The sequence below is a fragment of the Zalophus californianus genome, chromosome 10 (genome assembly GCF_009762305.2).
Source record: "Zalophus californianus isolate mZalCal1 chromosome 10, mZalCal1.pri.v2, whole genome shotgun sequence".
Lineage (NCBI taxonomy): Eukaryota > Metazoa > Chordata > Mammalia > Carnivora > Otariidae > Zalophus > Zalophus californianus.
This window is the reverse complement of record NC_045604.1, coordinates 30,133,574-30,154,882: the sequence shown is the minus strand read 5'-3', so window position 1 is coordinate 30,154,882 and position 21,309 is coordinate 30,133,574. Positions and strand designations below refer to the sequence as shown.

Genomic DNA, 21,309 nt, shown 5'->3' with positions numbered 1-21,309 from the left:
GATGCGGGGCTCGATCCCAGGACCCCAGGATCACGACCTGAGCCAAAGGCAGACGCTTAACGACTGAGCCACCCGGGCGCCCAGACAGGTATATTTTTAAATAATCTTGACATTTGTTTCAAAGAGATGAAAAGCCATAAGAACAGGTAAAATCATAGGTTCCTGCAATAAGTATCCCGTCCCCCCAGGTTCTGCAAATCCCTCACAATACACTGGGGATAGGCAGCCCCAAGTTAGGATATGGAGATCTATGAGACCAGGAAAAGTTTCTATTCACAGCTGAAATCTCAGCATGCCTCCTTTTCAACATCCTGGAGCGGAAATGGCTCGTAGTATTTGACAAAAGAAGACATTATCTATTTTAATTCAGATTTCTTCCATACCCCCAAGTTCACAGAAATATAAATATGAAAGTATGTTTTTAAAACAGATGAAACTAAGAGACTATTTTGTTTTATAAAAAATTCCAAATGTTGTATTCCGACCCTAGAACAACTACTGTGTTGAATATATGAAGTGGGTTGTAAAAAGTAATTAACACGTAACTCGTCAAGAACACAGCTACTTCATAAAGCAAATCACATTTCTAATCAAGCTGAGCCATAAGACTTAAATTTCCCCCTTACTGTACTGTCCATAGTTCTTTAAGTTCTTCAAGTATCATTAAAGACTTAAGTCAAAACACGTTGGCTGAGGGGCGCCTGGGTGGCTCAGTCGGGCGGCTGCCTTCGACTCAGGTCATAATCCCAGGGTCCTGGGATTGAGCCCTGCATCGGGCTCCCTGCTCGGAGGGGAGCCTGCTTCTCCCTCTCCCAGTGCTTGCCTCTCTGCCTACTTGTTCTCTCTCTGTATCTCTCTGCCAAATAAATAAATAAAATCTTGAAAAAAAAAAAACCACCACGGCTGATTCTAAGGAAAGCACTGATGTAATTGTTCAAGTGGGGAGCTGACCTAGTTACTTTTTAAATTTTTTTATTTTTATTTTTTAAGATTTTATTTCTTTTTTTAAATAGAGATTTTATTTATTTATTCATGAGAGACAGAGGCAGAGGGAGAAGCAGGCTCCCCGCAGAGCAGAGGGCCCGATGCAGGACTTGATCCCAGGACCCTGGGATCGTGACCTGAGCCAAAGGCAGACGCTTAACCAACTGAGCCACCCAGGTGTCCCGAGATTTTATTTCTTTATTTGACAGAGAGAGAACACAAGCAGGGGGAGCAGCAGAGGAGAGGGTGAAGCAGACTGCCCTGCTGAGCAAGGAGCCCGATACGGGGCTCCATCCCAGGACCCTGGGATCATGACCTGAGCCGAAGGCAGACACTTAACCAACTGAGCCACCCAGGCATCCCTAGCTGCTTTTTAAAAAATGGAATGTTATTTTTACATTTTAAGAATGACAGACAAACTGGTTATTTAGATGGGTATCTTGGAGAAAATTCTCAAATATGAAGTGAACCTGTTACTTCATGGAAAAAACTGATGGTACTTTTTTCCATTGATAACTTCAGGCTTACAAGTGAAAATTTGGATTTAAGAAAATTTGTATATTCCACTGTGAGTTTGATAGCTTCCTAGTATTTAAAGACTTCAAATGAGATCAGTAGTAATATTCATAAATAGAATTTTTGATACTATATAACAAAATGTGTCAACATTTGGAAAATTTGCCAACTTTGATGAAACTACATTTTCCAAATTACCAATGTGAGATGCAACGAAATCATGCATAGGTAAAAGTGGTATTTGAAATATAAAATAAGCCAATGAATTTTAGTGTAACAGGGTATACAAAGTTCACAGATGTGGTTTCAGATTCCACATTTCAACTAATTTTTTTTGAAGATTTTATTTATTTATTTGCCGGAGAGAGAGAAAGAGAGAGCAGCACCAGCACAAGCAGGGGGAGCGGCAGGCAGAGGGAGAGGCAGGCTCCCCGCGGAGCAGGGAGCCCGATGTGGGACGGGATCCGGATCCGGACCTGAGCAGAAGGTAGACACTTAATCGACTGAGCCACCCAGGAGTCCCTCAACTAGTTTTTAAGAAGATATTACTTGTGGAGTTTTGGTGTAGCATCAAAGAAAAAAAAATCCATAAAAATTATTTGAAAAAGTTATTACAATATTGCTCCTTTTCCTAACTTCGTATCTTGAAGACCATATTTTCTTATATACACCAACCAAATTTTTTGTTTCAACCAAAACAATATACTGCTACAGACAATGCAGAAGCAGATATGAGAATCTAGTTTTCCATTAAGGCAGGCGTAAGGGGCGCCTGGGTGGCTCAGTTGGTTAAGCGTCTGCATTTGGCTCAGGTCACGATCCCAGCGTCCTGGGATTGAGCCCCGTATTGGGCTCCCTGCTCAGTGGCGAGTCTGCTTCTCCCTCTCCCCTTGCCACTACCCCCTACTTGTGCTCTCTTTCTCTCTGTCAAATAAATAAATAAAATCTTTAAAAAAAAAAAGGTAGAGATTAAAAAGACTACTGAAAATGCTGCTTTTTATGAATTATTTTGTTTTAGAAAATAGTTAATTTAAAATGCATTATGCATATTAACATATTTTAATAAAAACAAATTAGTATATTTATAAATAAATAATAATTTTTACTTTCTCAATTTTAATTTTGAATACAATAAATACTCATAGATATAATTCACAGAAGCAAAAGTATTTTGGGGCCCTAATAGTTTTTAAGAGAATAGCTGCTTTGCAGAGTCATATGTCCTTTAAGACCTACATTAGTACATTTCTAATATTGTGGCATATTGTTTGATTATTCATTATTTTTTATAAAGTATTTTTTATTTTATTTTACTATTTTTTTTAAAGTAAGCTCTACACCCAACAATATCAAGAGTCACATGCTCTAGTGATTAAGCCAGTCAGGTGCCCCTATTGTTTGATTATTTAAAGAAATAACAGCAAGGGTGCCAGGGTAGCTCAGTCTGTTAAGTGGCGGACTCTTGGTTTCCATTCAGGTCATGATCTCAGGGTCCTGTGATTGAGCCCCCGAGTAGGAATCAGGCTCTGCACTTAGAATGGGGTCTGCTTGAGATTCTCTCCCTCTCCTTCTGCTCCTCCCCCTGCTCACTCTCTTTCTGTCAAATAAGTAGAATCTTAAAAAAATAAAGATTTTAGTTATTTATTTGACAGAGAAAGAGAGATCATAAGCAGGGGGAGTGGCAGGCAGAGGGAGAGGGAGAAGCAGGCTCCCTGCTGAGCAGGGAGCCCAATGCAGGATTGATCCCAGGTGGGATCATGACCTGAGCTGAAGGCAGATGCTTAACCAGCTGAGCCACCAAATCCTTTGAAATACTTGCCTATCTAAAATACTTTACTTCCCAGCCTCCCTTACAGCTAAGGATAAGTATGTATCTAATTTCTGCATAGTGAGATGTAAGGAAAGTGTTTATGTGGTACTTTCAGGAAATGTCCTTAAAAAGAAGTATGTTTTCAAAAAAAAGAAAAGTATGTTTTCTCTGCCTTTCCTCCATTCTTCTTCCTGGTATAGAATGATGGCTGGAATTCTAGCAGCCATTCTGAAACATGAGGACAAGAGATAAAGGATAGTAAAATGGAAGGAACCTGGTTCTGAACAACTTTGTAGAGCTATTGTACCATCCCTGGATTGTCTACATCTGAACTTCTAAGAGAAAAATAAAGGTTTTATTTAAACCACTTTATTCTGACTTTTCTATTATATGCAATGATATCTAATCCAAGAAAATATAATTTTGATGGGAAAAATGCTGTACATAAACATTTCGAGTTTTCTAAATAGAATCTCAAGGGGAAAAGAAGTTTGCTCCATTACAGAAATAAAAACAGACAAGTAACTCTTTCACAACATGGGAAAAGATATGCATTATTATAAGAATCCATAGTTTATTACTTTGAAGAACAATAGGGATATTTAACAAGAACCTAAAACTACTGTTGGTCATTTTAGAAATAGTTCTTTCATGGTGAAGAGTGATCCAGATTTTTCCCATGGATTCAAGCAAAGAATAATAACTTAAAATTATGGAAGACGTTTTATACATTCATCATTTTGCCAGCACTAACCTCAAAGTATAAGCTTTACTTTTATTGGGGGTAAAGAGATAGGCTGCCCTTTTAATCAACTGACTAATGAACAAATAAGCTAAGATTAACTTTGCAGCTAATGAATAGGCATGATTAAAAAGTTGGTTGACAACACATGAATAAATAAATGACCATAAGCCTGGAAATGCTACCTGTAGTATTTTAAAGTGTCAATCATATCTCTAGTCATCATTTAAAGAATTAATGTGTGCTAATGTTATCATCTAAAATATGTTTACAGAGGTCAGAAGAGCTACCTCTGTCCTCCTCCATGCCAAGAGGTGATGACATCAAGGGGGTATGTCACAAGCCTAAGTTTAGTTAGTAGATTTAAGTTGGTTTGGAGTTTTATCCACTAAGTATGATCTTCTGACCCCTCAGTTTTACAACTTTCCAGTCTCTGTGCTGCATAGCACCTCTCCACTTCTGAGTTAATCATTTCTTTGCCATTATCTGCCAGGAGTTCTTATCTCTTTTGCTGTCACTTTATAACAGGGTCCTCTTATCAACTTGCATAGAGTCATGTGATCCGTCTAAGCCTATCAAAAGTTTCCATTCTTCTGATTAGAAACCATCATGTAACTGGATACATGGTTTACAGCAGGCCACTAATGCTGGAAAAAGTACAGAGTCCAGGGAAAGACCTACTTGTAACTTTCTGAATTCTTGGATTTTTTTTTTTTTTTGCAATTTTTTAAACTTTCACTAAGGGTTACTGTAGACTGATGTGTCCTACCGAGGACTACAAAATTTGACAAGCTGTACTTTTTCTTATGCTCAATGATTTCTGCTTTAAGCCAAAGGACCACCTATAATTTTACTAAGAATGTCTTCTAATTCGGATACTGGAAATTTACAAGATTCCCTAAAGCACAGACTTACACCTATTGGTAAGTAGGAGTTGCTCTATTTATCATCCATTTATTATTCTGCTACTACCTTAATTCATGTAATTTAATCTCATTGATGTCTTTAGTTTTATAAGTCATTGCTTCTCCTATTGTCTATTAAAAGCACATAAGCCCATGTATGTATCACACATTTATCTTTCCTGAAGTTATGAAAAAGCAAATGGATATTTCAATATTACTCATTATATCCACTGTTTTTGGATGCCCATCCATTAGTCTAAAACAGTCAGAATCAAAAATTTATAATTTATATATATTTATATATATTATAATGTATATATTTCATCACCAGTATTTTCTGAAAATTTCTAATCAGAGATGATAAGCTAAAATTTGACCAACTTGAAACTAGTTTACCATATGGAGTCATCATTGATCAAATTTTAACAAATAGCTTTCAGATATTTGTAAAGTTTCAAGCCACACCACAGTATGGTGTCTCATTCATTGCAGATACTATAGACCCTTTTGTTTCTCTGATGAATAAAAGCCATGCGAAAAGCCATATATTTTTAATATACATATTTAATAAATATATGTATATATATATATATACACACACACCTCATCATTAGTTAAGGATTACAATTTAAGGGTTACTGTCTGTTTTCCAAAATAATGAGCATGGCTTGTTTTTATAAACAGGAGTAAATAAAGCTAATTTTCACTTCTAAAAAGAACAAAAAATGTTAGTGTTACAGCAAGAATACATGCAATTAGTCCTAAAAGTAAAGGACTAAAGGGAAGTGATTTCCAGCGGTCTGTAGTTATTAGTCTGTTGGCAGTCATGCCCTTTTTCCTTTCCCTTCGTTTTTGAAGGACCTGTGCCTTTTCTTGTAGCACTTTCTTAGGCTTTCGAACTGGAATTTCCCTGCGAATTCGCAGAGGCCTGTCATGAGCTCTGAGTTCCATCCAGCTCCGCTGTAACAAGAAGGAAAATCAAGGCTTGGGCTTTTCCTCTTTCTCCCTTGATAACCAGCTGACTCCACTGAGTGCAGTGATTGCTTTTTTATTGGGCCAGCTACACCCTATGGTATATCAATTGAGGAAATGGTTACCCCCCCACCCCAAAATCTGTACTTAGGAAGAAAACACGAGGAAGGCAGAGTGCAACACTGAATCAATTGCTCTGCAGATAAAAAGAAACTATGAGCACAAGAAAGGAGGTGAAAGAGAAACACAAACGATTTCTAATCTTTTTCGCCTGGCAAAACCGCCGCGGCGCACTAAGGAGTCCTTCCAGGCAGCGACCGGCTAGGCGTTCCCGGGGCTCCGCGGCCCCGGGGCTCGGCGCTGGGGGCTCGCGGCGAGAGCGCGCTCAGCCGGGGACAGGGGCGGCGCGTGCGCGGGGCGAGCCAGCGCGCCCGCCTCACCTCGGGTCGCGCGCAGCGGGGACAGGGAGGCTGCGAATTAAGAGGGCGTGGGGGTCCCGAGAAAACATACGCCGACACCCGCCGCCACGGCGTCCCTCAGACTCTTGGGGTGAATTAAGAGGGTCAGGTGGTAGAAGGAGACCCCTTTGCATTTCTCTCTGCTACGTTTTACCCACCGCACTGGGACTCACCGGGCGCGGGCTATGCTGTAGAACAGAGGCAGGTCCATCCTGAGCATAAACAGAGATCTAACACCCTCAAGTCTGGGATCAGCCAGGTTCCAGAGAGCCAGAACCTGTGGAACGTCTGTCTAGCCCCGGAGGGACTGCTAAAGACTGAGCCTCAAAAAAAAAAAAAAAAAGTACGGAAGGAGGCGCTCAGCGAGTCTACCCCAACACCCTACACCTCTCAGGGCACTTCCGGGCGTCAGATCCCGGGATGACAAAATTCCAGTCAATTTTCCGGTAAAAGAAACCTCTTTCCGGATCTCCTTCGCGGCCTCCCGCCCTTTCCCAGCCCTAGCACTCTCCCTCCCCCATACCCTGGTATTCCCAGGTGGCTGTGAGATGTCCCTGTTAGCAACATCTTAGGCACCCAGAGGCGGCTACTGGCACTGAGAATTCCATCTATTCATGGGGTAGCCTCCAAGGAGCGCGGAGGGTCATTCCTGGGGGTTTCTTGGCTAGACAAGTCATCCAAAGGGCTGATAAAGGAAAAGGCATTGTCAGCCATCAGTCTGAACAGTTATGACTGACCCCAATCCTGAAGGTTAGTTTCCTCTTGGATTGGATTCTGATTGCCCAGGGCAGGCCCAATGAGAGGAACCCACAGGTGGAGTAGAGAGTGTCAGGTCCTGGGGTGGCTTTGAGGGAGCAAATTGCAAGTTAGGATAGGGATGGGGAGTGGTTCACAAAACTGAGGCCAAGGCATGTAGAGATGGGTCAGAGTTTCCAACTTTACATTAATTCAGTTGTGTTGTATTAAGAAATGTGCCTCTGTTTATTTCAAAAGCTGTCCCTATGGGTCCTTGGTGGGTATGACATTTTCCTTCTATGCACACTGGTGGTTACATGAAAATTGTGTATAAATGTCTGTACTCATATAGAAAAGTGGAAATAAGATAACATTGATCCTTCTGCCTACCTGCAAGATGATCACAGTGTGGTATAAGAGCAGCAGACTTGGGGTTATAACCAGATTGTTCCCTTAAAGTTAACTAGCTCTGGGACACTGTCCAAACTCTTGGTTTCTGGCTTAGGTATTTTTTTTTCCCTTTCTCCCAAATGGGGCAATTTTACTGATGATATACAGTAGCAATGTAAGAGAGAAAGAGAAACAGAAAAAGAAAGAATAAAGTATTTGTCTACATCAACAAAAGAGTCAAATCTGTATGGTGGGAAGTATGTCCTATAACAAGTATTTATTGACTCTTCTGCAATGTGCTCAACATTATTGTTTTGATTTCTATGAATTTGTGTAATTCTTCAAATTAAGTGCATTAATGAAATACATTTTACACACTCAATATGTTATTGTCTATTACCCACAGGAAGTTATGACTGCATAGTTAGGGGTACATAATACACAATGCAAACATTCTTGAGACACTACATATACTTTGTTATCTAGTCCCCTTAGCACTCTTGGAGTCTGATTTCATTCCAGCAATAACCTCCAGTAAGCTCTGTGCCCATAAGGATCTCTGAAAGTAGACATCATGCAGCAGAAAATGAGATAGCCCATTATGTCACCCTAAACTCTGGCCAGCCTTATTGGCAGTGCAGTTTAGAATGTCAGTCACCCAAATCCATGTTCTGATTCTTGGCTGCCGGGCTCAGGCAGCCAGTTCCCTCCAGGAAGCTAAACTCTGGTGCCTCTTCTCCTTCCTTGCCTCAGCCTAACTCCGAAAGAGTGCTTCCCAAACTCTCTTTACTGGCCTTGATCTACAAGTTCTGACTGGAGCTAAAGGATTTCTTTAACACCTCTTTTAATAAACCAAGAAAGATTTATGGAGGAAGGGAGAACAGAGGCTTGGTAGTGGTTTTTTTTTTTTTTCCCTTTTCTTAATGCCTCTACAAAGACATAATGTCTAGGGTTATCTTAGATTCAGCCTTGAACTTGAGATGAGGTATGGAGAAGGCTCTGGGACAGACTCCCACCTGGAGGCCCAGCTTCCCCCAAGCACTGCTAGGGATGTTTTATGAAGGGCAAGAGTCAGATGTCTTGTTCCCCAAGACTAGAACCTACCTCAGGATAAAGCTGTTTCTTTGGGTTGCACTTCCTCACTCTTCACCTTATTGGAACAAAAATTTCTCTGAGAAATCCAGTTGGCTTCAAGGAACTTTAGGAGTTTGGGGACCTTGAGGTCTAGGGGAAGCCCTGGGGAAGAGTTGAAATATAACCAATGTGAACGTGAGAGGTTTAAGCCTGGAAGAACCATGTGGACTGAACTTGACCAGACAAATTAATAAAGGCTGCCTCTTTTTTAGTCTTTTGGGAAGCTCTGATATGTGTGTTTTTGTGTAATAAGTAAGAAAAGACACACTTAACTTTTAAACTCCAAATAATCTGAATACAGATGAACATAAGCAGTTTGGTGAGCAGTTTTATCTGCAGGTGTAATTAGGCCCCTGAGGACTATGTCAAGCACTGCAAGACAGTCAAGTTAGCAAGTACCTCCCACTGGAAGGATCTTATTTTTAATGGTTCTAGAATGGTTAGTGATTCCCTTCCTAGCTATTTTCCTTAGAGAAAGATGAGTGTGGGTGAAGTTAGGGGAAAAGAAAATACAAAGGAGAACTGGTATTTATTAAGAGCATGATATGTTGCTTTACTGGTACTGTCTCATGCAACTATAAAGTTTACTTTGTTAACCCTGTTTTACTGATGACAAAATTGAATCAGAAAGGTCAAGTGATTTTCCCAAGATCCCTCACCTTGTCAAGAGAGTGAACTGTAAACAGGACCCATGGATGTGATTCTGAAATCCATGATCTTTCCTTAAAGTAGTGATTATTTGCCTTTGTTGATATAAAGGAATTATTAAAAACAATGTTGACCTACTCAGACATTCTTCCAAAAGGCATGTGGGGATTAAGAAGACATTTGTAAATGGCTCTTTATCTTCCTTTTCATTCCACAGTGGAAATCAGATTTAGATCCCAGTAAAATTCAGAAGGGTGGGGTGGGGAGAGGTCTAGGGGGCCGGGTGGGGACAGCATCCAGGAGCCTTGGGGGCAAAGCAAAGCATGTAGGAAAGTACTTTGGGTCTTCTGTTCTGGTTTCCTTGAAAGGCTCTCTGGAGTTTGGAGGGAGGTTTTGCTTGCAGTTATGGGGTGTATGCTGTCCACTTGCAGGACTACTGACAGACAAGGGAATTGAGAGAAAATTCAGAGCAGCTATTTGTTATAGAATTGGTGGGTATGAGGAGGGCAGGGAAATCATCCAAAATGAGTGACTGCATTTATTTTTTAAAAGATTTCATTTATTTGACAGAAAGAGAGAGAGAGCACAAGCAGGGGGAGCAGCAGAGGGAGAGGGAGAAGCAGGCTCCCCGGGACCCCTGCTGCAGGCAGACGCTTAACCGACTGAGCCACCCAGGCTCCCCTGAGTGACTGAGTTTAGAGAGAAAAGGACCCTTTTTACCCTGAGGAACAAACATCTGTTGTCTTATAAGGGGACGAGATAGAGAACGAAATAGTTTAAGCACACTCACCCTTTTTTAAAAAGCACTTTTGGCAAACCCCGGTGTGTTTCTAGTGAGACGCTGGTCCCACGCCCAGCGCTAACATTTTTCACAGTAAATGCTGATTCCTTCCTCATGATCTTGGACGTCCGCAGCCTCAGCCCCACCAAGCTCCACCTGTTCTACCAGCGGTCTATATTGGAGTGAAAAGAAAATCGGTCTGAACCCGGCACTAGGTCCCCGAAGCATCTCCCCAAGTTTCCAGACAAGAAACTTTGGGGAGAAAGCGAAAGAATTTGCCCCACGCCTTTGCGCTGGCTGGCCACCACCTCTTAATCGTAAAAGTTGTCTTGAGTTAGGTCGGAGGACGAGCCGACACCTTGAGAACTGCGTAACCTCCCAGACCCCAGCACCTTCCATACTTTTGCACCGCAAGCCGGAGGGTGAAGATATCACCGCAAGTCCCGCCTTTCCAGCACCCCCCCCCCCCACTTTCTTTTGTGGAGTCCAAACTGGCTGACAAACACAGCTCTGCGCGTCCCGGCACTCTTTGATCTTAAGGACAGAAACCCCTAGGGCGGGGGCTTTCCTAAGGCAAGAGCCTCCCGACCACCCATCCCCGCGCTCCAAGAACAGAGGAATTCGCAAGCGAGGCGGCGCGGAATCCCCTCTTCCCTCAGAACACTTCCAGTCTGGCGGATTCACGTGAATGGTAGCCCCAAATAATCTAGTGCTAAGGATTTAGTTTCTAGTCCGGGTTGAGGAGGGGGGAGGGGATAAGGGGCGTGGAATTGCAACGCAAGGGCTCAGCTGGTTTCACTAAGCGTTTGGTGGCCTGCTGGCGCCAGGATCGTCCTCGAGAACGTCACTCACTGTTCTGGTTTGTCCCGAGGATGGACAGGGGTGGTTCCAAGAGTGGAGTCTCACTGTTTTGAGTTGGAGCTGACTCACATCTCCATTTCAATTACAGAGGAAGAGATAGATTAGATTGGACCACCTACCCAAGATTATTTCCCCAGCCAGCTCCTTTCTCAAGACCGGATCTCCCCGCCCACTTCGAGAAGGGCACCGGCTATACCAAAGCGGGACGCGCCTGGACCCCTGGGTTGGGGCAACAGTCTCCAAAGAAAATGAAGCCAAAAAGTTCTACTGGGAAGCCTTTTTACAGAGATGCAGATTCCGATAATCCAGGCCAAACTCTCGGAAAACCTCACCTATTCTTTAGGGCAAGGGTGGGAGGTTGGTTGGGGGAGGGGCTGGCGGAGCCTGGATTACCTGGATAATTACTTCACCTTGTATTTCCCTCCTCAGTAAAGACGGGGCCATGATATATTAAGATACTCTCCTAGTGATTGTGAATCAATCCCCATTTGCGGCTACCCCTGACACACAAGCCTTTCCAGGGGTAGAATGTCTAAATTGATAGCAGTTTTTCCTCCTGCTCTCCTAGCTGTGGCAGATGATGTCTTAAGTAGTTCTTTACACGTGTACCAGAAGGATTATTTATTTATTTATTTATTTATTTAACAAGGCACGACTTCTCACCTATTCAAATTTATTTTTTCAAAGCTTCGGCCAATACGGTCCTCCTTGGTAATTTGCATGTCTGTCCTGAAATTCAACCCCTCTCATCTTAAAGCAAAGTGCCCTGGACGCCGGCTGGGGAAGCCTGGAAGCGGAGGCGGATAGCCCAGCTCCCTGAGCTCAGGAGCGGAACTCTGGAATTCTTGCTAAACTTAATCTTCAGAGAAAGGCAAAAGAGCCTTCTGATGGGCTTTTTGAGTGGGAGGCGCTGAAAAATTAGGCAGAGCCTGAGTTTTCCGTAGGCTGGTAAACTTGCTTCTCCTTCCCCTCTGGCTATCCCGGCCACTTGGTGGAGACTTTTCGAAAAAAATCTAGGTTTCTTCTGAGGCTGAGAACTAGACACGTGCTACGAGAAAAGTAATGATTCTGGTTTCTTAAAAAACCACCGAAAAGTAGAAATGGAGTAGACGTTAGAAATTGTTTCCAAGAATGTAGATTTGCAAGTTTCGTGCAAGGTTGTGTGGGTCATGCAAGGCTTTTCCCACCCAGGCGCGCGGGAGGGGTGGGGCTTCTACTTGGGGACCCGTGTTTTCCGAGCCCAGGAAAGTTGAACCAGTCCTAAAAATCTTGACATTTTTCACTCCCTTTGCAGCCTCCATGCGTTAAGCGCGCGGGGCTGGCCAACAATTCTCAGGTCAGGTCAAGGGCAGGCTGTTCCCGGCGCGCTCTCTGAAATGGGGCGGCGGAACAGCGGAGAAGTGGAGGCGGGGGAGGAGAGCGAGGCGGTTACATCCTCGCGGGTGGGGAGTGCGAGACCTCCTCAGCTGCAGCCCGCGGGGTGAATGGGGCGCACGGCCCCGTAACGCTGAGCCTGGATAAAATATGCCAGGACTGCGCTCCTCGGGCTCATCAAGGCTGCGGGAGCCTCCCCGAGCCATCATTCTTTATAATTGCAACCGTCAATCAATGCTTTAAGACAAAGTCAGAACCGGGAAGGACGAGCCCTGGAGACCAGTCTCGTCGGAAAGAAGGTGGGGGCGTGGGGGAAGAGAGAGGAAAGGGGAGAGAAGTTTGCCAGAAGTTGGCAGAAGAATGCAGGGAAGAAATTGAGAATGCACACGGTAGCTAAAGCTGGAACAGCCTCCCCCTGCCTCCCGACTTCTGGTCTGTGGTCTCTGCCACCAGTTAAGTTTCCCGCAGACGGGGTGGATTCCTAAGTGTGCATCCACTAAGAGGCAGAGTGGCAGTAGGTAAAGATGTCCCTGGCGGAGGATGGGATGCGTCTGCCCGCCTATGGGGGCTTTATTATTCCAAGCCGATCGGTGTGTCTGCCGGCCAGTCCAACTACCCGCATCAACGTTTAGACCATACAGGCCCTATTCCCCTACTCCCATCTCAAATGCCTCCCCCTTCCCGCGTCCGCTTAGCTCTCCTTCCTCACGGTTGCCTCTGCAACCTAGAACCATCCTCAGGTAACCGACCGGAGGCACCGTGGGCGGCTCAGGCCCCTCCTCCCCCAGCTCTCCTTCCGAGAGGGTGTTCTGGGAGACGCCCAGGCCGATCTCCCATCGCAGGGCAAGCGGTCCGTGGCTCCAATGCGGGCCCAGACGAATTGAAGGCTCAAGGGACCAGAACATTCGGACCGAGGGAACTCAGGGAGTGCGGAATGGATGCCCTTGGAGGGCGGAATGAGTGTAGTGTCGGAGGCCTTGGTGCCGCCGCCCCTCCCTCTGTGTCTGCCCCAGGGTTGGGAACTCCGCCGCTCCCCTAAACTCCTTGAGGAGAAAAACCGTGAAAAGGTGAGTGTGCCCTCCGGTCTGACTAGAACCAATTGCAGTGGAAGATTTCCCACCTTGTGCACCGCAGGCGGGGCGGGGGGGGGGCGGGGTGTTTTCACCACGCCGAGGGGATCTGGAATAGGGTTAAGCCAGCCTCTTCTCTCCCTGGAGCGGGAGGCCTGGAGCACCGAAGTTTTCTCTCTGCTTGAGACCTCCTGTGTTTGCGGTGTCCCTTCCGTTTGTTTGCTGCGGTCAGCCTGGACAAGAGCCTCAAAGCAAGGCAATCTTGGACTTTTTTTTTTTTTAAGGGTGGCTTTTTGAAACGGTGTCTCCAGCCCCTATTTTCCCCCTCACCACCTCCTCTGGTTTGGGGAGGAGATAAATGAATGTCAGCTGGCCCTCTGTCACTACGACTACTGGTTTGGGCTGTGTGAGGTGAAGGCAGACTGGCTTGGACTGAAGAGATGCTATGGTCTAAACAAGCCCCTTCTGGGGGCTGAAGCTGGGTTATGCATGTGATCACAAAGTTTGCCTGGGCTAGGTCAGGCTCTGCTTCAAGTCCAGGCAAGGATTTCACCATGCAGACCACAAATATATGGTCTGTCAGACTTCAACTCTCCTAAGCTCTTCCTTCAGCTCTACCAACCAGAGGACCTTGCCTCTGGCTCTGAGCTGGAAGCTTCCTCTGAGGACCAAGAGTCTGGAGTTCTCCATAGCTGCCAGCCTGGTGTTTGTGAAAATGCTACATAAGTGCCCCATAAGCTCTTTGATTGTAGTAGGACACTCCTAAATTAAGACTTTGTGATAAACTGGTTTTCAAAGTTCATCTAAACCCACAAAGCACTGCAAGAACTGATTTGAGCCCTGAGATGTAATTCCTTTCCTTTTCTGAACTATGTAAATATATGTGTGTGTGTATGCACTTAATTCACAATGGTATTTAAAACAACTAGTAATATTGAAAATGGATTGACAGTGTTACTTGATACTATCACAGAAATCTGAGCATCTTAAGGGTCCCTAATTTTGGCAACCACAGCCCACTGCACTTTCCAAACTAATGGACAGTCTCCCTCCCCTCAAGTTTAAACATTTTTATGAAATTTGATGAGGCTACAAAACTGAGATTTAAATAACTTAGATTCTGAATATATATTAAAGAACAAAATGACAAAAAGAAAAATTTAGAGAGCCAACAGCCTCTGAATTGCCAGACACCAGTAGGTGATGAACAACCCGTTTCATGTAAAAGTGTAGATTAATCGTGGCGATGATTGGAGTGTTTTCCAGTTCATCAAATACTGGACTGGACAGTTTGAATGTGTGATCTCCATGCCATTCAAATAGAATAAATTCAGGTCTTTTGAGATTCAAATTCACCCCCTTGTGGGTGGACTCTGATAATTACCCGGTCTTGCAGCAGACACTGAATATGAGGCATTTCATATGCAGTCATGAGGCTGGAAAAAAATGTTTTTCATCTTGTTGGGATGAGATCTGAAAACTTTTTGAAGATGTGGCTGGGCTGGTGGCTGAAGAGCTTACATAACAGATGGTTCTTTAAAACTTTATTAAAAGTGCTGGGCCTCTGGGCCTCATGTGGATGGTCCCACCAGAGACACCAGAATGAAAAAGGAAAGCCTAGTTCGGTCTTTGCATTCTACTTGGAAACGCAGTTCACTAAAATTTAGTAAGTCTGCCGCCAATATAATCTTGGGCTGGAGGGGGTGGGGTGTTTATAATTGAGTGAAGAAACTGGTAGAGTGGGTAAACAGGGATAGCTGTTTCTCAGATTTCCGGTGAACGTGCGGCGATATGGCTGTCTCCTCGGTGGGCCCGGACGCTCGGCCACTCCAGGACTCCCGGGGCCCACGGTGGGGCCTTTTAGGACTGAATCCTGAGGGGTTAATGAAGCCGGGAGACCCTGGAGAGCGGGCCAGTTCTTTGGAGAAGAGCGGCCCACTGAATTCAACATCTCTTTTCTCCTTTAGGTTGTTCAAATGGGTGTTTAACTCCCCCCTCCAGCCCCTGACCCGACACGCGCGCGGAGACACGCACGCACACCCACACACTCCCGCGTCCCTTCTGGCTTCCCCCCCCAGCTCGCAGAAATAAATCGCCGCCCTAGCCTCCCGTCCTCCGCCGCTGCGCTCAGAGGTCGCCTCTCACTAGCTGGAAGACCCGGCAGCATTCACATCCCCCGCCCCAGGTCAGGGTGGGGTGGGAGGGGGTTAAGGCGGGGTGGTGAGGTTGGGGCAAGCGAGGGGACTGGAGCATGCGCCTCATCCTCATTGGCTGGCGGCTGGTGTCCGACCTAGTCCGGAGCCCGCGTCCCCATTCACTGTCATCACCCCTCATCCCAGCCTTCCCCTTAGCCCCGTCTTACTTACCTCCCCGCTCCTCCTCATCTTCCCCCTTTCCTTGCCAGCACCGTCACCCTCGGGGCTGGAAGGACTGCTCTCGGACACGCGGGAGGAGTAAACGAGGCAGGAGAGGGAGCCTGGAACTTCACAACTCCACACTTGTGATAGTGAGCGAGAGGGAAGCACAGACGGGGAAGGGGCGGAGAGGAGAAGTGAGGCGAGAGGAAGAGAGAGAGAGAGAGAGACCCCTGGCGATCCTGAGCCAGAGGGCGGGTGGAGGGAGGGGTAGAAGTCGCCCGAGCCGTCCGGGAGCAGCGGCAGCGGCAGCGGCAGCGGCAGCGGCACCGCCGCGGCGGCAGCACCAGCGGCTTGGCCGCCGTCTCCGCTGCCCGCCCGCAGCTCGGCCGCACTCGGATCCGCGCCCCAGGCAGCTGCGCCCTCGCCACCGCCGCCGCCTCCGCCCTCGCCGAGCCAAACCAAGGCGCCCGGACGCAGTCTTCACCGCATCTCGTAGCCGGCCATCTCCTCCCAGCGGCTTGGGGGCGGCTCCGGAGTTGGCGAGAGTGGACCGGGCTCAGGGGTCCTGACCCGCGGCCCCGGGAGGAGGCGGAGGCACGCTCCTGCGAGCGGGTGGGTGAGCTGGCACCCCAGTCGCCCTTCCTTTTTTTCCGCCGGAGTTGAATCTGTGCTGCCCCGTGTCCAGGTGCTGGGCTTCCGGACGGACACGGACCCCCTATCCCCGCCCGCGGCCGCCTTGTCATGCTGCCCAAAGTGGAGACGGAAGCCCTGGGACTGGCTCGATCGCATGGGGAACAGGGGCAGATGCCGGAAAACATGCAAGGTAAGGAGGCGCTGCGCGGCGCTCGGGCTCCCGCGGCCACGCCACCCCCGGGCTCGCCCTGAGGGCTTCAGCCGCCCACCCCTCGCGGGCTCTGGAACTACCCCGCTGGGCTCTCGCGGCCGCCGGGCTGTGGGGCTGCGCGCGGGCGGCAGGCCCCCACCCCAGGGACAGGCATAAAAGTTTATGGCTCTTGAACAATGTGGGGCGGAGGTTTTCCAAGCAATGCCTAATTGGCCGCTTCTAATTAAGAAAAGAGAGACTTCGAGATCTATGGCAACCCGGGGGGGGGGGGTTGCCTTCAGGCTACAGATACTTCAGAATAATAAGATCATTCTAAGAAATGGAATGCCTCACTGGAAACCGGAGCAGGTTCTCAGTCACTGAATCGGTGGGAACTTTAATCAGTGCTCTTGTGTGGAGGAAAAACACCCTGCCTAGCAAAGTTAACTACAGAAAGAGAAGATGACCCCGGAAAAGCTTGTCCTAGCGGCGTTAGAATGCATTTGGGCCCCCCCAAACGCCCATGCGGACACTGGGCGCCGGCTATAATTTGGACAACTTCAGAACTGCAAGCAGAACTGAAGAGATCCAAAGTTACTCCAACCCCATCTTCTGCGCGGGTATTGCCGAGTTAGTTGAGGGTGGGGGGCAGCGGTTTAGGTTAATGCCTCTGCTTCAGTTCGAGAACCGGGAGTATGGAAGTCCTATTTGTTTTCCCAGCTCTTGATTGGTGACAACAAAAAAAGCAAACTCTGCTGGCAATATTTTTGCCGCATTCCAAAACAGCGGCTCTAGATCTGGCTGTATGAGCCCTTCAGAAGTTTATCGCAGTTGCTCTGGGCCGGGGAGGGAACAATGCTAGGAAAAGTCACCGGTGCTCTTCCATTCTCGCCCCTTCCAGCGCGCAGGATGTGCGGGTAGGCGGGCCTGTGATCCCGGAACGCTTCCTGCCATCCCCTTGAGCGAACTTGAAAGGGCCGGGGAGGTGTTGAGAGTAGAGTCCGACCAGAGTTTGGGGTTGCTACACGCTGCTGTGCGGGATAGGCGGCGCGCCTGCAGTGCTCGGCCCCGGGGGCCCTGACGACGCCCGGCTGGGCTGGGGGACAGGGGGTGGCGGCAAGACGTGCGTTACGCCTTTGGGTCGCTTACCCCACTGTGATCCTGGGGACTCTCCAACCCTCCAGGAAGGGCTGTGGAAGTCCCCTGGGGGCTGCGGCCCCTGAGACTAACTTGAGGGTTGACTACTGGAGGAACCCGGTTGGCCCAAAGAGGCATTCTAGCCCTCACCTGGGATTCCCGGGAAGTGGGGACGTGGGGGACCCGGACGCCGGGAGCCGGATCTGGGAACCCTCCGCCTGAGCTGCGGAGAGGGACAACCCTTTGGGCGCCCTTGAGGCCAGCGCGGTCTTGGGTGCAAAAGGAAAGTTCCTGCTGCTCGTTCCGACGCAGCGCGTTTCTGACACTCGGGAAAAGACGCTCAGAGAAACGCTGGATCAAGAAGTAGGGGAGGCAAGAATAAGGGTTCAGGGGGTGGGGGGAAATGGGAGGGAAATGCCACTGTAATACTTTCCCTGTAAAGTTCGGGAGGGGCGTTTTTGACAGGACCTACTGCCCCAAAGCAGGAAGTTTGCCCTCCGTTGTGTCCAGGGCTCAGGAGAAGTCGCCGGCCGCTCGCTCACTCCGGGTTCGAAAACACCATGGAAAGGGCCAGGGCACGATTTTCCCCTAGGCCACGCGGCCTACACCTCGAGGGCAGTCCCTGGGGATGGGACCCCATTACCATGCTTGCTCTGGTCTCGGCCGGGGACACGCCCTAGTCGCCCTAATCCGATCAGAAAGGGGACCCGCCATTGGGTTTCGGGACAGCATAGCGCGTCCAATTTAGGGGGAATTTCTCTGCGTGCCTCTCTGCTGTCCTAGCTTTACAAGGCCCCACCGTCCTCTTCACTTTCTTAAGACAGGGACTTCTTTGCCCTAATGGATTCCCTTCTTCAAATGCCTACTTGGGTACAGCACCTGGGAAACTGAAAGATGCCTCGGTCTTGCACAGCGGCAACTGTCTACCCACACGGACTCTGTCCAAGAGGGTCCCCACCCTTAACTCCTCCTTTTGGGGTTGGATCCCCGAGGCGGGCACCGAATCCTGCAAAACGTTTGCCTCGCTGTGCCTCTTAGGTGCAAAGTTTAGACTTCACTTTTTTGGGAGAGTAAAAACAATAAAGTACAGTTTTTCCCGTCCCTAAAACACGCCACAAAGCAGTAGTTTAAGTTTGGGGAGAGATGGGGCTATAAACGAACTTCTCGAACCCTAAGTTCCCCCAAACCCCCAACTTCCCAAAACCCGAGCGCGGACCTCTTAGGGCTGGCACCGCTGGGAGGACTGCGCTCAGTATCTCTTTACTTCTGTTTTACGGAGCCCAAGCGCCTGCCTCTACGGGAACATCTTTCACGGGGACCCCACCCCCTATCTCCAAACTCTGGCTAACTCACTCGGGTTTAAGCCCCAGACCAGGGCTCTGTGGCTCGGGAAGAGATGGCTCAAACTTAGCGGGTCTGTGCTCGGCCCTCAGCCTCGAAGTGGTGCAAGTGACCTCACCTCCCCACGGCCCTTTCCGGAGGCCTGCAGAATCCATAAAGAAAAAAAGAACTTTATTTTAAAAAGAATAAGGAAAAGAACGAGTCATTGTCGAAGAGGCCACATTATGGTGATGGAGTGGCCGGGAACTTTGGGGATGCGGTGGGGGCTATTTCTCTCTTTCCTTTTTGGTAAACAAATCAGAGGAAACTTCTGTCCGGCCATCGGTTCCCCGCCCCCCCCGCCCCGCCCCCTTCAAGTGCCACTGATTAACTTAAACTCGACTCTGCGTTAGTGCGCCTGTGTGTAGCCGAGCAAGGGGCGAGAGGCGAGTGTACCCCGGTCTTTCACAGGAAGGTGCCCGGGAGGGTTAGGGTGCCGGGCTGCGCGGACCTGCCCCTTACCGCAGGTACCCGCTGTGTCCGCCCTCCGACACCTGACCCTGGGTGAGTCTCGGGAAGGGATTAGATCAGGTATTATCTCCCGGCCACTGTCCTTCCTGTGCATAGTTATCCATCTTTTGGCTGCAAAGGCGCCTTCGCAGAGCTGCGTCCGGCGGAAGGCGATTACTCGATCCCCGCAGTGAACCGCGCGGAGCCACGGCCTGATTTCTGTTTAACTTTAACAGGGCGATCCGGAGGTGTTTATATTTTGCACTGATTATCGGAAACATGTGAAGTTTATCACAGGACTTTAATACTTTGCGACGAAACCAAACCCTCGTGTGTATCTTTTCCTCTCTGCCCGGCGTCCTCTCTCTTTTCCTTCTCTATTTTTACAGGAGATTTTCAAGTGTGAAGAGATGAAAGTATCCAGAACAGGAGTCCTGTCGATTATGGAGCTGAATGTTTCAATTAATCTAACAGATTTGAACGTAGGGAGCAGCAGGCTGTGGTTCAAGTGGGGCTGCTGCTGAGAAGCAGGTTTCTGGGGCTTCAGGCTCTCCGTCAAGTGTTTGCAAGTCGGAGTTGCTCTCCTGCTGAGCGAGGTGTACTTGCAGAAAACTTAGTTCAAGAGTGGGAGACTGTGTGTGCTTGTTTCTCTCTCCTAGGCAAAGGTGACATTTTTGAATCTTAACTTTAGGAGGTTTAAAGTTCTCAATTGTTATTTCTGCAATTCATGTTTCTATTCTGATTTGCTGCCTTGCAGTTATGAGCTATGTGTTCAACAGTGGTAAGTTTAAAATTCTTAAAACAAGTTGAAATTCTTTTTCAGTTAAAAAATAGGAAGTGCGTGCTCGCTGAGTCCAAAAGATCTTTTACTTTCATTGTATAAAAATAGTTTTTCACTACATCTGGATAAAAAAATATATTTTATATTTTACCTGTGATATTTGCCCACCGGTTACCAAAATGCTTCTCACTGGAGGATTAAAACCTACTGAGTGAGTTAATTAGCTATGTATATACATTTCTTTTGTTTCAGTGTCTCAGTTTAAAATGGTGAATTACTCCTATGATGAAGATCTTGAAGAGCTCTGCCCTGTGTGTGGAGATAAAGTGTCTGGATACCACTATGGGCTCCTCACCTGTGAAAGCTGCAAGGTTTGCTTACACATTGCTACCTGACAAATACAAGGTTCAAAACCAAAATAAACCATTGGATTGCTTTTTAAAGCTAAATTTAGGCTGTCTTTTTTGGACTCAATTAAAAATGAGAGAGTTAGTCTTAGGGAGACGATTCTTTGAAATATGTGTTTGATTTAATCCCAAAGGCAAAAAAAAATTTATGCTGTTTAGAAAACTTTGCCAGTCTCGTGGCTTTAAAATATTTTATTGTAGTAAAGTGATGTATCTGTAGAAAGATTTCTATTTCTAACAGTCCTAAATATTGATTTTGCTTGAATTATATATATTTAAAGCATCGTTGTTCTTGAGAGGGAACATGACAAAGTATTTTGCAAATATATTTTAACTTCAGACTATTCTGTGCTGCAAGTCTAAACATTTTTTATCCACAGGTAAAAGTCTAAATTCTCAACTGTGTGATTTGATCCTTATTTATTCCAAAAACAATTCTTAAGATTTTTTGAAATTTATATCATAAAGAATAAGAAACCACATCTCAGTTTATAGTAAGCATAGCTTTCATAAATACATTATATGACCTATTTAAATGCAAGAAGTTTTAATATGTAAAATGTACTTTATTGTTCCTAATAATCTCAACCCTAC

The 21,309-nt window shown here is 46.9% G+C and overlaps 1 protein-coding gene across 11 annotated transcripts in view; it reads left to right on the top strand.

The window, feature by feature from the left end:
* The first annotated feature begins 4,604 nt into the window (after window positions 1-4,604).
* NR5A2 (nuclear receptor subfamily 5 group A member 2) overlaps window positions 4,605-21,309 on the top strand; it is a 134,711-nt gene continuing 118,006 nt past the window's right edge. For 5 of the 11 annotated variants that reach the window (XR_004819375.1, XR_004819373.1, XR_004819374.1 and 2 more), the window contains exons 1-3: window positions 4,605-4,975; window positions 16,423-16,560; window positions 20,561-20,679. Coding sequence is in view for 8 of the 11 variants with exons in the window: in XM_027612068.2 (XP_027467869.1) it covers window positions 4,912-4,975; window positions 16,423-16,560; window positions 20,561-20,679 (321 nt within the window). In the remaining 3 variants the exon portion in view is untranslated. Of the gene's footprint in view, window positions 4,976-13,254; window positions 13,378-15,480; window positions 15,566-15,726; window positions 15,887-16,422; window positions 16,561-19,422; window positions 19,582-19,616; window positions 19,858-20,560; window positions 20,680-21,309 lie in introns of those variants that run through there. The other 6 variants (XM_027612071.2, XM_027612070.2, XM_027612069.2 and 3 more) reach the window with 6 other exon arrangements.